General features: G+C 50.5%; 1 protein-coding gene across 1 annotated transcript; it reads right to left on the bottom strand.

Annotated features, from left to right (window-relative positions):
* Nucleotides 1-4,008: 4,008 nt before the first annotated feature.
* Nucleotides 4,009-8,056, bottom strand: LOC309516708 (interleukin-25-like). The gene is made up of 3 exons (XM_082195503.1): nucleotides 6,773-8,056; nucleotides 5,439-5,689; nucleotides 4,009-4,809 (listed from the first exon to the last, which is right to left on the bottom strand). The coding sequence occupies exons 1-3, from the start codon at nucleotides 6,815-6,817 to the stop codon at nucleotides 4,542-4,544; spliced, it is 564 nt and encodes a 187-aa protein (XP_082051629.1). The 5' UTR covers nucleotides 6,818-8,056; the 3' UTR covers nucleotides 4,009-4,541.
* Between the last annotated feature and the right edge of the window lie 5,792 nt (nucleotides 8,057-13,848).

Here is a 13,848-nt window from a genome sequence, read left to right as displayed (position 1 = left end):
GGGAGGGGTTGGGGGCCAGAATTGTAAACAGTGAGTTCAAAAGAGACGAGATTTGCATGAGATCCAGTCTGGGGACATTTCTCTACAGAGCTACAATGCCTGTGAGATAAACGCACAATGATCACTCACTCTCAAGGGCAGCCGGGCATTTTTGGCTATCCTGAGACCCGTGCTCTTGCTCAACGTGGCCTCTATCCTTATCTGGTTTAGATTTGAGCTCCCAACCATCCTTTTTATTACCAACCTTTCCCAAGTCTGCATCTGTCTTGGAATCACTTTTAGATGTTGTAATCGCTTTGTGTGTCGGCTGCTCTGGACTCCTTTGAAAGGAAGAGCAGGATATAAATTTAATAAATAATAATGGAATAATAATTGCAGTGGGTTGCCTCAAAGATACCAAGGATGATTATAAGTGTTGTTTGTTTGTTGATAAACTGCATTTTTAGTTACAGGTAGGTAGCCGTGTTGGTCTGCCGTAGTCTAAACAAAATTTAAATATTCCTTCCAGTAGCACCTTAGAGCCCAACTAAGTTAGTTCTTGGTATGAGCTTTCGTGTGCATGCACACTTCTTCAGATACACTGAAACAGAAGTCACCAGACCCTTATTTGTAGTGAGAGGGTGGGGAGAGGTATTACTCAGAAGGGTGGTAGGAATGGGTGATTAGAATAGAGAAATTGGATTCTTATCTCATTATACATGATAAGCTATTTTTAGCCATTTCACCCTTTCCTTTTTTCTGTAAGACCAATTGCAGTCCTTAACAGTCGTCAACAGGTTTACCACACCTATCAGCCAATCACCCATTCCCACCACCCTTCTGAGTAATACCCCTCCCCAACTTCTCACTATATATAAGGGTCTGGTGACTTCTGTTTCAGTGTGCATGCATACGAAAGCTCATACAAATAACAAACATAGGTGGTCTCTAGGGTACTACTTGGGACGCGGGTGGCGCTGTGGGTTAAACCACAGAGCCTAGGACTTGCTGATCAGAAGGTTGGTGGTTCAAATCCCCGTGATGGGGTGAGCTCCTGTTGCTCGGTCCCTGCTCCTGCCAACCTAGCAGTTCGAAAGCACCTCAAAGTGCAAGTAGATAAATAGATACCGCTCCGGCGGGAAGGTAAACGCCGTTTCCGTGCGCTGCTCTGGTTCGCCAGAAGCGGCTTGGTCATGCTGGCCACATGACCCGGAAGCTGTACGTTGGCTCCCTCGGCCAATAAAGTGAGATGAGTGCTGCAACCCCAGAGTCGGCCACGACTGGACCTAATGGTCAGGGGTTCCTTTACCCTTTACCTTTTAAGGTGCTACTGGAAGGAATTTTTTAATTTTGTTTTGACTGCATTTTTAGGCCACATTTTTTACTCCCAAGAGCTAAAAAATATATTCAATATATTGATACAAGTCACAAATAATAGTCAGGTTTCCCCCCCAACCACACCAGTGAGATCCCAAAGAACCGGAAATCTCTAGATGTTGATCTCAGGAGCCCAGTTGCCCCCCCACCGTCCACCTGCTCGATCCAGAGTCCACACTCCACCTGGTTCTGGCAGAGAACTCCCATTCCTGATCTTCCAGGCTTCCCCGAACTCTCCTGCTCTGTCCCAAACCCACCCCCTGGATCTGATTCTGGCAGACAGGCAGACAATGTGGTCAGAGTGACAGACATTTATAAAAATACAAATAGCAGAAAAGACATGTAGAGAGACAGAGTCTTCTTTTGTCCTTATGGTCGCTGTTTTCTTTCTCCAGGATTCCCTTCACTCTGATGTGTGATGGAGGTGTTCCTGGGTGGGGCAGGTGGGGCAGAGCCCCCTTCACCCCCCACCTGCCAGAGGTTTTTCTCCTGTCTCCCAGGGACACCCGTGTCACTTTGTTTCGGAAGGAAATCCCAGCCAGCTTTCCATGGCTACTGCAGGAGATTTGCATCTCACTCCGCGGTTTAGACGGGCAGGAAAATACCTGCGATAATACGCTGGGTAACCATGGCAAAGTAAACAGAGTGGGAATCCCAAGAACGGGAATGCTATGGATGTGAATTATGGGGCACGGGGGGGGGGGTAGCGAGCTCTCCTTTTCCCTGGGCCCAAGCAGCCTCGGATTCCACCTTCCAAAATCTCCATCCCAGAAGTCAAAATTCCATCCGAGAATATGTACAGTAACCAACACAGGCAAGGCCTCTTTGAGCATGTGCAGAGTGCCACCACCCCATCACTGTGTAGCTACAACTCACACACAAAGGGAGGAAGTCCCAGGAAGGTTCTCACACCTTTTCTTGCCTGGAAAAAGTTGGCACTAATATGGGGGAATTTGGTGTCTGTAATATCCAGCTCACCATCTCTCTCATTGAAGCCAGATAAGCCACACTGACCTTGGGAGGTAGCATTGCCCAGTGGTCAGAGAGCGGGATCCCATCTCCCGCCGCCCTGGCTGGACTTCTGAGCCTGGATCTTGTGTGCAGCAGGAGGAAATGCAACAGGTGATGCGTTCTCTTTCCTGTGTACTGTCTTGCATCACCTGTGACATCTCTGTCCGTTCGACAGCTGCTCCCTGCACCAGATTCTTGCCCCAAATGAAGGTGAGTGACATTGTAAACCTGGCAAATTCACGGCACAAGCTGGTTCTCTGTGCTCTTGGGTGGTGGCAAGTATGATGACATCACGCGGCAGGCACCGTGACATCATTGTTGCAGGTAGCAGTGGGGATCCATTAAGCCTTAAGTATATTCCCAAAGGAAAAGTAGTGTAACAGCGTCATTCGGGAATCATGCAAAAAATCTAAGGCGGGAGCAGTCAGCACACTTTGGCGAGAGAGGAAAGAGGAGGGAGAGGAAAAGATATTCCTTGGGATAAGTCTGGGACTCTCACGGAAAGGCCATCGACGTATCAGCCGCAGGGAATCACAGAATCGTAGAAGGGCTGAGTTGGAAGGGACCCAGGGGATCATCGAGCCCAGGGGTCCTCAAACTACGGACTGCGGGCTGCATCCAGCCCTCTAACACAGCCTTTCTCAACCTGTGGTTCCCCAGATGATGTTGAACTACAACTCCCATCACCCCTAGCTAGCAAGGCCAGAGCTCAGGGATGATGGGAGTTGTAGTCCAACAACATCTGGGGACCCACAAGTTGAGAACTGCTGCTAACGGGTCTACGCATGTTTCCATCCTCCCTCCCCACACTGCGTGGAGGAGACTAGAGGAGGGAGGCAGAAAGGAAGGAAAGGAAGGAAGAAGCCAGTCAGCGATGTCACAGGCGCCGTCGCGAAAAGATATTCCTCGGGATAATAATAATAATAATAATAAGTCTGGGACTCTCAAGGCAAGGGAGAGTCGGCAGCAGAGGGGTGGGCGCCATTGGCGTATCCGCCGCAGGGAATCACAGAATCGTAGAAGGGCTAAATTGGAAGTGACCCAGTGGATCATCTAGCCCAACCACCTGCAAAGGGAGGGGAAGTCCTGTTTTCTCTGGATTAAAAAGGCAAGACACATTCTGCTGTCTTTAGAATGTTTTATTGAATTTTTTTAAAAAAATATGGCAAGATGGTTAAGTTTCTTTGAGACAGCAGACAAGAGACAGCGGATTTTAGTGCAAGCATTCAAATAGTTGAGAAATGATCCTGACCTATAAATGTGGGCGTTGCTGGCTATAGGGATGAGCAGAGGGTCACACACGCAAGCCAGGATAGGGGATGGCAAGGCTTATCAGGGAATACTCTTCTGTAACAAGTTGCTCCGGCAACAATTCATGCGTGAACATTTCCCCCGTGGCCATTTCCTTTGCCTCTCGCTAACTTTATTCTCTAATGTCCCTTAGAGTTGCCAGCTTTTTCTGTGGACCCTGCTCCTATGTCTTTAGAAGTATCTGGCCAGATGTAGCGATATTTAGTGGGTGGCCAACTTTTTTCCCTTGCGAATGCTCCTCTACTTCTAACAGAAACTTCACAGCTATGCACACGTTAGAAGGCAGAGGAGCGTTTGCAGGAGAAAAGGTTGAGTCCTGACTTTGGCAGAGTGGGCAAACTGCAGTAAGAGAGAGAAAAGGATTTACTTAATCTGGGTTGATCTGCAATAGAATCCAATATTCCCCAACTGATATATCTGAGTGTGTTAGAACAAGCCCTTTCGCTTTCTCCCTGCATGGTCTACACTACAAAGCCCAACCATCTCTAGGATACGCTGTCCTGACAGCCCCCCAAAGGGCCCAGAGGGGGCTGGGATTCTGCAACAGCCCCAGAAATGACATCCCCAATCCCTGTTCCTTACTGAGGCTGTTCCAGCTGCTCTTCAGCGACCTTTGGGGGAAGCCAAAGATTTGAACCCGATTTCAACCGGTCAGTTGAGGGTGCTTTTCCTTTTCACTGCAATTAATTCTGAAGTTAGAATTGAGCAAAGAGACAGCGAGGTTCTGGTGTACCCAGGTCCTGTGGGTGGACATGTGGGTGGCAGCCTGTGAGGGAAATGAACTCTGCACATGTTCAGAGGCCCCCTCCCTCTGAATCCCATTCACGGTTTTGCTCCGGGGATCCCCTTCCCGCTTCGAAGCCTCACTGTGTGGCCACACAGGTGCAGGCCACGGGCAAAGGATATTTCCGCCGCTCAAGGTAGAAGGACTTGTTGACATTCGCACAAGGCCTCCGATAGTAGACGGTCATGTCAGCAAAGATCTGGACAGACTTCCCGTTTCCCTCCTTATGGACGAAGCTCTTTTGGGTGGCATTTTCCACAGGGTGCCTCAGGGAGACGCAGGAATCTTGGCAGATACACTGGGCACTCCAGAGGAGTCGAGGGTAGCGGGAGTCCTGGACGTCTTCCCTGGGGGAGGCAAGAAAAAGGACAGGTCTGTCTTTGAGCCATTATGACTGGGTGGTGGTCTGATGGGGGAGTCCGCTGAGATGCCGGTTGTGGAGTGAAAGGGAAAATAAATAAAATAAAATAAAATGTGTGGGAAGAGGCGCTTTGGGGGACTAATGCTGGGTTAGATTAGCCTTCCCCAAGCTGGTGCCCTCCAGATATCTTGGAAAGGAACTCCAGTCACCCCTGACACTGGTCGGACTGGAAGGGACCCTGAGGAGCAACCAATCCCTCAAGGCAGGAATATTCGGGGATCAAAGCTGCAACCTCGGCCCCCTCCGCCCCCTGCTCTAACCAGCTGAGCCCTCTGGGAAATCTAGAGGGCGCTGTTGGTGGTGCCTGGAAGGGCCAAAGGAATGCCTCTTTATTTCCAGTCAGTGGTGCAGCTATAAAAGTGCAAGCACATTCGTAAAGCTAAGCAGGGTCCAGTATGGTTTCAAATTGGATGGGAGACCACACTTGGAGATTCCTGCATTGCAGGGGGTGGGGTGGACTAGAGGACCCTGGGGGTCCCTTCCGACTCTCCGATTCTATGAAAATGGGACGGATGAGGAGGCAAAGGAATAAAAGGTACGATTGTTCTCTCTTACACATATCGCCAAGGAGAACTGGAGGCCATGTTCTTTACACCAGGAATCGAGCGGCAGTCGTCAGAGGAAGACACGGACCAGGAGGAACGGGAGGAACGGGCGGACTGGGAGGACTGGGAGGAGTGGGAGGAGTGGGCGGTGAGTTTCTTCACGACTTCATTGAGTGTTGTCTCTTCACAACAGTTCAAGGAGGACATGCATTGGAAGGCCTGGCTGGCCACAAACGTCGAGAGCAGGAAGCACATCGCAGCCTAGGAGAAGGAGGGAAGGAAGGAAGGAGGGAAGGAGGGAAGGAAGGAAGGAAGGAAGGAAGGAAGGAAGGAAGGAAGGAAGGAAGGAAGGGCAAGAGGGGGCAGGGTCACAACTGGTCGTGGTGGAACAGCCCAAAGATGACTGTTCAAAGCATTCATTTGCCTTACAGAGAAATCTAGTAGCCCATTTCCCACCCCCTTTTCCTCGCAGCCTTCCTAAGTTGGAGTACAGTGGTACCTCGAGTTAAGAACTTAATTCGTTCCAGAGGTCCGTTCTTAACCTGAAACTGTTTTTAACCTGAAGCACCACTTTAGCTAATGGGGCCGCCTGCTGCCGCCGCTCTGCTGGAGCACGATTTCTGTTCCCATCCTGAAGCAAAGTTCTTAACCCAAGGCACTATTTCTTGGTTAGTGGGATCTGTAACCTGTAGTGTATGTAACCCAAGGTACCACTGTATTCTATTCCCAGAATAACGTAGGCAGGGATCTCTCCAAAAACCTGCCTGCAAAATTGGCAGAATCAAGTGGTACAGTCTTTCCTGGACTGTGTAATTTCAACCAAAATACAGGGATCAATATGGCTGCTGTGTCCCTAGTCCCACCTCACACCTATCAAGTTTCCAGATGGACAGAAATTAAACAGATAATGAGTCAATGAATAATATAGAGCACAATGAATGATCAATTATCAGATTCCATTTAGATTCAGATCAGAATCAGAATCAGATTCGGGTGGGGGAGACCCAGTTTGTGCGGCTAGACTACAACACCCATCATCCCTGACCCCTGGTCCGGCGTCCTAGGGATGATGGGAGTTGTAGTCCAACAACACTGGAGACCCACGTTTGAGAAACGCTAGACTGGGAGTCATCGCAGAAAGGAGACTTGAGAAAGGTGGGCAAGATAATAAATCAATGGGTTGTCCTCCGGGTATATTTAAAGCTACAGTCAACAGCACAATTCCTAGCCCCCCAAACATCTCTGGGAACTAGCAGCAGAACCCAAAGGGCCTCCCCGCGGACCCTGCTTCAGCCTTCCCCCTTCCTCTTCCCTCCGTGTAAGGAGCAGGATTGGTGCCCTTACCATCTGAGTCTTCTCCATGTCAGATCTCCGGGAGCAGGACCTCATAGACGGCTCAGGGAACTGCTGTCACTCTGAGCCTTGGGATCCCTATTTTATCGCCTGCAAGATTCCATTCATTTATTCCATGCAAATTTTGGAATAATAAAAAAAAGAACTGAGCGCCTATTTCCTGAACGTATAATCAATGTCTCTTTTGTTTACCTTATGCTGGATGGGTAATAGAAGGTGCCCCCTAGGATCAAGGGACTCAGGCCCAGTGAGATATTAGCACCTGAGAAAATTGAATTTGCCTGCCTGCCTGCCTTCCTTTCTTCCTTTCTTCCTTCCAAGATGGGATCAGCTTTTAAATAGCAGGACTTTCTCACCTATTCGTAACTTGCTTTGACTTTTTACAGATTAAATCTTCTGGTCCAGACATTTGACCCACAAGCACCCAAGAGTTTGTGCCATGAACTAGATAAGGATGGAGAAATTCTCGCTTGGAGCATCATCTCTAGAACAAACACACCTTGCAATTTCTCTGAGAAGACCTGATTCTTTGGATCAGGACCGATTGCCCAGCGTCCGTCCGTTGTGCTCAGGTCCTGTTTGCCTGCTTCCGTCTGGGGCATCTGATTGGCCAGTGGGAGAACAGGATGATGGAGCAGACAGGCCACAGGCCTCATCCAGATGGACTCGTCTTATTGAACTCTGAATCCAGAGTCTTTCTCCTGAGAGCAGACACTACTCAAGAAAACCCAAGATGAGCCATGAGAGTACGAGTTCTTCCCTGCCACCTCCACTCTGCTACCTGGTATTTAGAGAAGATAGACTGCCCCTGACCATGGAGGTTCTCTCTGTTGCTCCACAGCTTCCTGCAAGGCTCTCCCTAAAAGGGCTGTTGCACCAGCACTGAGCAATGGGGGCTGAGAACGTTTAATGCCCCCTCTCTTCTTGGAAGCACATGGAGTCATGGACTGGGGAATAGCTTCATGGGTCAAGAGCGAGCCAGCAGTAGATCACAGCCTGCACATTGCAGTTAACTCTTCATTAGCAAAACTATGTTCCGCAGAGGGGTGTCAGGCCTCATGAGCACAGCAACTCCTCCTCTCTGGCAGGTCTTTCCTCCGTGAAGCAGTGCTGAGACTGAGGGCTCCTGCCTCCCCACAGCTGCCCCTCCTCTCCAGGGTTTGCCCCTAGCAATCAGAGACTGCGCCAGCGTGAAGCCAACCTCTCCTCCGCCCTTTTCATGCCTCTACTGGCTCCTGGAGACCAGGTGGAGGGGAGCTTATTGCAGGAGGAGGAGGAGACATCCAGGACTCTGTACCAGTCTGACCCCTCTCTGCCTCTTGGCCCCCTCCTCTCCTGCTTCAGCTTCTGCCAGACTCTCCCCACTCGCTAAACCCTGTTGCCTCTTCCGTCCCTGACACCTTCCCCCGCCCCACAGTCTTCTCCCTCTGAGCACCCATCTTCCTCCGACTGCTGATTCTCAGGCTCTAAGCTATCTTCCCTTGCGGGTCCCCCAGCTGGTTCCTCCCACCATTCCTCTGGGGCCACCAGTCCCTGACAATGGGGTTGGCCCCCCACCTGGGCCAGAGGAGGGGGCCCTGCAACCTGGAAATGTGTCGCTAGCCTTGACCTTCGCCCAGGTCCTCTGGGTCCCTGGCATCTCAGTTCCCAGGGGTGGCAGCACCCCAGCCAGACCCCACAGCCTCTGCAAAGTTCGAGATGCTGAGCTCAGGAGCCGAGCTGCCCCCCCCCCCCGTCCACCTGCTCGGTCCAGAGTCCCCCCCCCTCCTGGTTCTGGCAGAGAGCCCAGGCCGTGTGGTCAAGGTGTGGTCCTGGCGGAGGGATGTCCCCTCAGGCAAGCAGTTTGATGTGTGGGCAGCCATGTTGATCTTTGGCCTGGGCTCTCCTGGTGGTTATGAAAATTCGGAAAGCTATTTTGTTTTTCTAGGATTCCCTCTTCCAAAGCTGCTTCTCAGAAGGCGGCTGGCCCTTCCCTGAAAGATAAGGCGGCTGTCCCTGAGTCACTCAGTCAAATGAGGAGCTGCGGCAGGGAGGGTTGACCCCCGTGAGACACCGTCGCTGCACATCACCCCAAAGCGGCTACAGTTGGGGGGTACCTTCTTTGTACACCACAGCTGAACCCCAGGACCTTCCTTTTCTGATCTCCAGGGCTCAGCGGCGACTCCTTTTTTCCTCTGCCCTCAGTGAGGCTTTTCCTCTGCTGCCTTTCTCCTTTGCTCAAAGCCACAAGAGGCTGCAAAACACAGGGGAACCTTCCTCAGTCAGGACAGGGCCGCATCGCTCGTTGCATATTAAAATGCCGTCATGTTGGAAACGTATAGAAATATTAGTGAATTTCAGTGGCGTGCAGGAGTAGTGAATGGCAGCAGCAGAAGGGCGCAGAGCGTGCAGACATCCAGGCCCTGCAGGGATGGTGTGCAATGTTGGAAAACCCCCCACACACACACACTTCTGGGGCCCAGCAAGTGGGGGGCACACAGCAGGGATGCAGGAGAAAGGTTCAGCTATTCTGGAGGACCAGGAACGCCATGCAGGGACACAGCACAACATCCCTGCCACGCGAGGGCGAAAGCATCTTGCAAGGGAAGCAGATCTGCTGGGAGAAACACAGCAAGAGGGAACTGGGGGTGGGGGGTTAAGCACCAGGAAGCGGAGAGGGCTGCTAAAAGGCGGAGCTCGCTTTTTTGGGAGGGGGGAGGACTCTGCCAGCGACAATGATTTTGCTTCTTGCTCTGCTAATGCACAGAGCCATTTCCTTTGTTCCCTTGAGGATCCGCACTTAGGCCAATTCCTCACCTGGAAGGTAGCTTGGCTATTCCGGGAATTGAACCTGTGCTGGATCTGGGAATTAGAAGGGGGTTCAGGCACACAGCGTACCCCTGCCCTGCCCAAACTCACAATAATACATACTGCCCAGTCCCCCGTCTCTCTGCCTCCTCCTCACCACCCCATAATTCCTCTCTGTCCAGCCCTCATTCAAATTATGTCCTATTTGAAGCTGGAGGACAATATTTACGTTAACAACCACACGACCCATTTTTTTATGTGTCACCAAGGCATTTCTGCAGAAAGGGTGGATCAGGTGAGGGGGAGCCCTTTCCCCCAGGTACACCTACTTGCCAGAGGTTTCCCTCCTGTCTCCCAGGGACACCTGTCTCCCTTTGTTTCGGAGATAAATCCCAGCTGGCTTTCCATGGCTATTGCAGGAGATTTGCATCTCTGAGGTTTTGACCGGCAGGAAAATGCCTGCGATAATACGATGGGTAACCATAGCAAAGTAAACAGAGTGGGAATCCCAAGAACAGGGATATTAGGGATGGGTGGATCACGGGGAATGAAGCTGGGGGAGCAGTGATCTCTAATTTTCTTCGGGTTTAAGCAGCCTCAAGTCTCACCCCTCGGATCTCTCAAATCTCCGCCCTGGAATGTGTGCATCAATACCCGAGGTAAGGCCTCAATGGACATGTGCAAAGTGCCACCCCCCTTCACTCATAACCCCCACACAAATGAAGGTTTTTCCAGGAAGGATTCGATACCCTTCCTTACTTTGCATGCACAACCACTGGTTCTGGAGAACTCAGGGTGAGAATGACCCAGATCAGCCCCCGGCTCTGTGGCTCTGAGGTTTCCCAAAGACGCTGCCTGTACCTCGAGGAACTAAGTTAGTTCTTGGTATGAGCTTTCGTGTGCATGCACACGAAAGCTCATACCAAGAACTAACTTAGTTGGTCTTTAAGGTGCTACTGGAAGGAATTTTTTTATTTTGACTATGGCAGACCAACACGGCTACCTATCTGTAACTGTACCTCGAGGGTTAGAGAGCCGGATACCACCTTTTCCCCTTTGCCAGGCTTCTGCCACTCGATCTACTCAGCAGCAGGCAGAAATCCAACCGGTAATTTGCTTTTTGGTGCAGATAGGATGCCCAGAACAGCTGCCCTGCAGAAATATCGTAAGAAATGGTGTTCAGCAAGGCAGTGGCAGCCAAACACTTCACCTGTTGAATTTCTTCCTGCTCACAGTTGACCGGGGCACAAAGGCCTTGAACCGGGTTTGTGTGTGGAATGTGGTGTCATGCTCTCTTGGCACTAGGCCAGGCTATTCCTTTAGGGAGCCAGTGTGGTGTAGTGGTTAAGAGCGGTAGACTCGTAATCTGGTGAACCGGGTTCGATTCCCCGCTCCTCCACATGCAGCTGCTGGGTGACCTTGGGCCAGTCACACTTCTCTGAAGTATCTCAGCCCCACTCACCTCACAGAGTGTTTGTTGTGGGGGAGGAAGGGAAAGGAGAATGTTAGCCGCTTTGAGACTCCTTTGGGTAGTGATAAAGCGGGATATCAAATCCAAACTCTTCTTCTTCTTCTTAGGTATGTGTGGCATCTTCGGCTGTGGGAGCACACACCTGGCAATGCCAAGCCTGGAGCTGTTTTCCAAAATCGGTGGTTATATTTGAAATGTAGGTATAGGTATAGAATCCTTCCTGGAGCTGCCGATCCTTGTTTGTGGGTCATGTGACTACTCAGTGCTGCGGGGTTTCACTGCACACGCTCTTGAAGACCTTGCCTGTGTCACAACTGTACATATTATAAGGATGGACATTTAACTTTGAAACAGATTCCTGTGGTGAGGTTTGGTAGGTCGAACCAGAGGCTGTTGAGACCCAGAAAAAATGAGAACATACCTTCCAAGTGCCCCCCCAAAAAACCGGACACCTCGTTTTTTCGTGCCACATCTCAGTGGGGAAGATTGCTTCTTGTGGGTTCAAGTATGGAGGCTCATTCTCAGATTCCCAGGCAGCCAGAATTTACTCAGGGATGCATTACAGGACAGAACCCAAGAGTCTGTGAGAACATTTCCTTTGGGACAAACACTATAGGCAAACATACCGTATGTCATCTTATGGCTCATTCACGCCCCTCTGCTTTGCCCCAAGGAGAAGCGCTCTTCAGCACTCAATCAGAGCAAACGGTAATTTGGGTTTTGTCCGAATTGATGTTTGCTCCGATTTAGCACTAAGGAGTGGATTTTCCCTGGGAAAGGAGCAAGGCAAGGGCGAAAGCAAAAGTGTAGGTGAGCCCTTAGCTGTTCAGCTTCTACCCAAAATCATGGGTGGGCTGGATGCCAAGGAGGGGTGGCAGGGACCAGCTGCAGAACCCCCAGGGGAAGAAGGCTCAGAGCCAGGGGATTGATGGTGTTGGGATGACGATGAGTGGCCAGAGGGCGAAGAGGGAGCAGACCGGGAGGAAGAGGTAACAGGGTTTTGTGAGCAGGAAGAGTCGGTGGCAGAAAGCAGTCCAGAGAAGAAGAAGAAGAAGAAGAGTTGGATTTGATATCCCGCTTTATCACTACCCTAAGGAGTCTCAAAGTGGCTAACATTCTCCTTTCTCTTCATCCCCCACAACAAACACTCTGTGAGGTGAGTGAGGCTGAGAGACTTCAGAGAAGTGTGACTAGAGTAAGTCACCCAGCAGCTGCAGGTGGAGGAGCGGGGAATCGAACCCAGTTCCCCAGATTACAAGTCTATCGCTCTTAACCACTACACCACAGAAGAGGAGGCTGGAGAGGAACAAGGCTCAAGAGGCAGAGATGCTGAAGGAACCAGGGCGACCAGCTCCCCTCCCTCCTGGTCTCCAGAACCAGGAGAGGCATGAAGAGAGAGAAGCAGAGCCAGACCCCTTGACGGAGTCTCAGATTGCTTGGGAAGGACTCAGGAGAGGAGGAGGGAAGGCGGAGACTTTCGGCCCTTGCAACTGCGTCATTGGGGCAATATCTACTGGGAAGAGAAGCTGAGCTCACCAGGCCTGGCCTCTTGAACTGTTTATTTATTTCAATAAAGAGTTAACTTCACTAAAGCCATGTGTGCTACCCATGACCTGCTTCTGACACCCAAACACCCCAGGACCTCACCATCTCTCCGCCGGCCACAACCCATGAGGCACAATTTGCTCAACCTGTTTTTTACTACATCTTCATGTATGCCACAACAGCCGCGAGAGTTTTAATAGCACAAGGATGGAAGACTGAAGAAACCCCAACTAAAGAATCATGGCAAGAAAAATTGATGGACTATGCAGAACTGGCAAAATGACATACAAGCTGCGGGACAAGGATAATGGTGACTTTAAAGACGAATGGGAACCCTTTACAAAGTATTTGAAGACGCAACAAAGCGAACTGGACTCCTTGGCTGGTTTTGAATAAACATTCACAAACTTTTTATTGATAATTATCAGCTAAATAGTTTGAGGATCTCTACAACTGTGTAACATGCAGAAAACAGCATTTTTAGAGAAATCAAAGACTGGAACTGAGGGAAGTCGGAGGTGGGGGTGAGTGGGCTTGGGGGAGAGAGGAAAAATGGGGAAAAATAAGGATGATATGTTTTTGGATAATATATTTTGTTTTGTTGTTGTTGTTTAGTCGTGTCCGACTCTTCGTGACCCCCTGGACCAGAGCACGCCAGGCACTCCTGTCTTCCACTGCCTCCCGCAGTTTGGTCAGACTCATGTTTGTAGCTTCGAGAACACTGTCCCACCATCTCATCCTCCGTCGTCCCCTTCTCCTTGTGCCCTCCATCTTTCCCAGCATCAGGGTCTTTTCCAGGGAGTCTTCTCTTCTCATGAGGTGGCCAAAGTCTTGGAGCCTCAGCTTCAGGATCTGTCCTTCCAGTGAGCGCTCAGGGCTGATTTCCTTCAGAATGGAGAGGTTGGATCTTCTTGCAGTCCATGGGACTCTCAAGAGTCTCCTCCAGCACCATATTTTGTTTTAATTTTGAATAAAAAAGTAATTAAAACAAAACAAAACAAAATCCCCCTGTTTTTTTACTGCACGTGTCTGGACTCTCCTTGAACCTTAATTGGAGCCATTTCCCACTAACGCTGGTCAGTTCTTACCAGCCTTGTGGTCGGGTCGCATTCCTGCGTACGTGACACAGTCCTCACTCGCCAATAATGGGCCTAAAGGTGATTGCACCTTAACTCTGGGAGGCTCCTGTGGCCGAGGGAATCCCGGAAAAAGGAAACAGCGTGCAGGATTTCCATAACCACGAGGAACCCCTTTCCCCAAAACC

This window comes from Podarcis vaucheri, assembly GCF_965113315.1.
Source record: "Podarcis vaucheri genome assembly, chromosome: 13".
Classification (NCBI taxonomy): domain Eukaryota; kingdom Metazoa; phylum Chordata; class Lepidosauria; order Squamata; family Lacertidae; genus Podarcis; species Podarcis vaucheri.
This window is presented reverse-complemented; position numbering and strand designations above follow the sequence as displayed.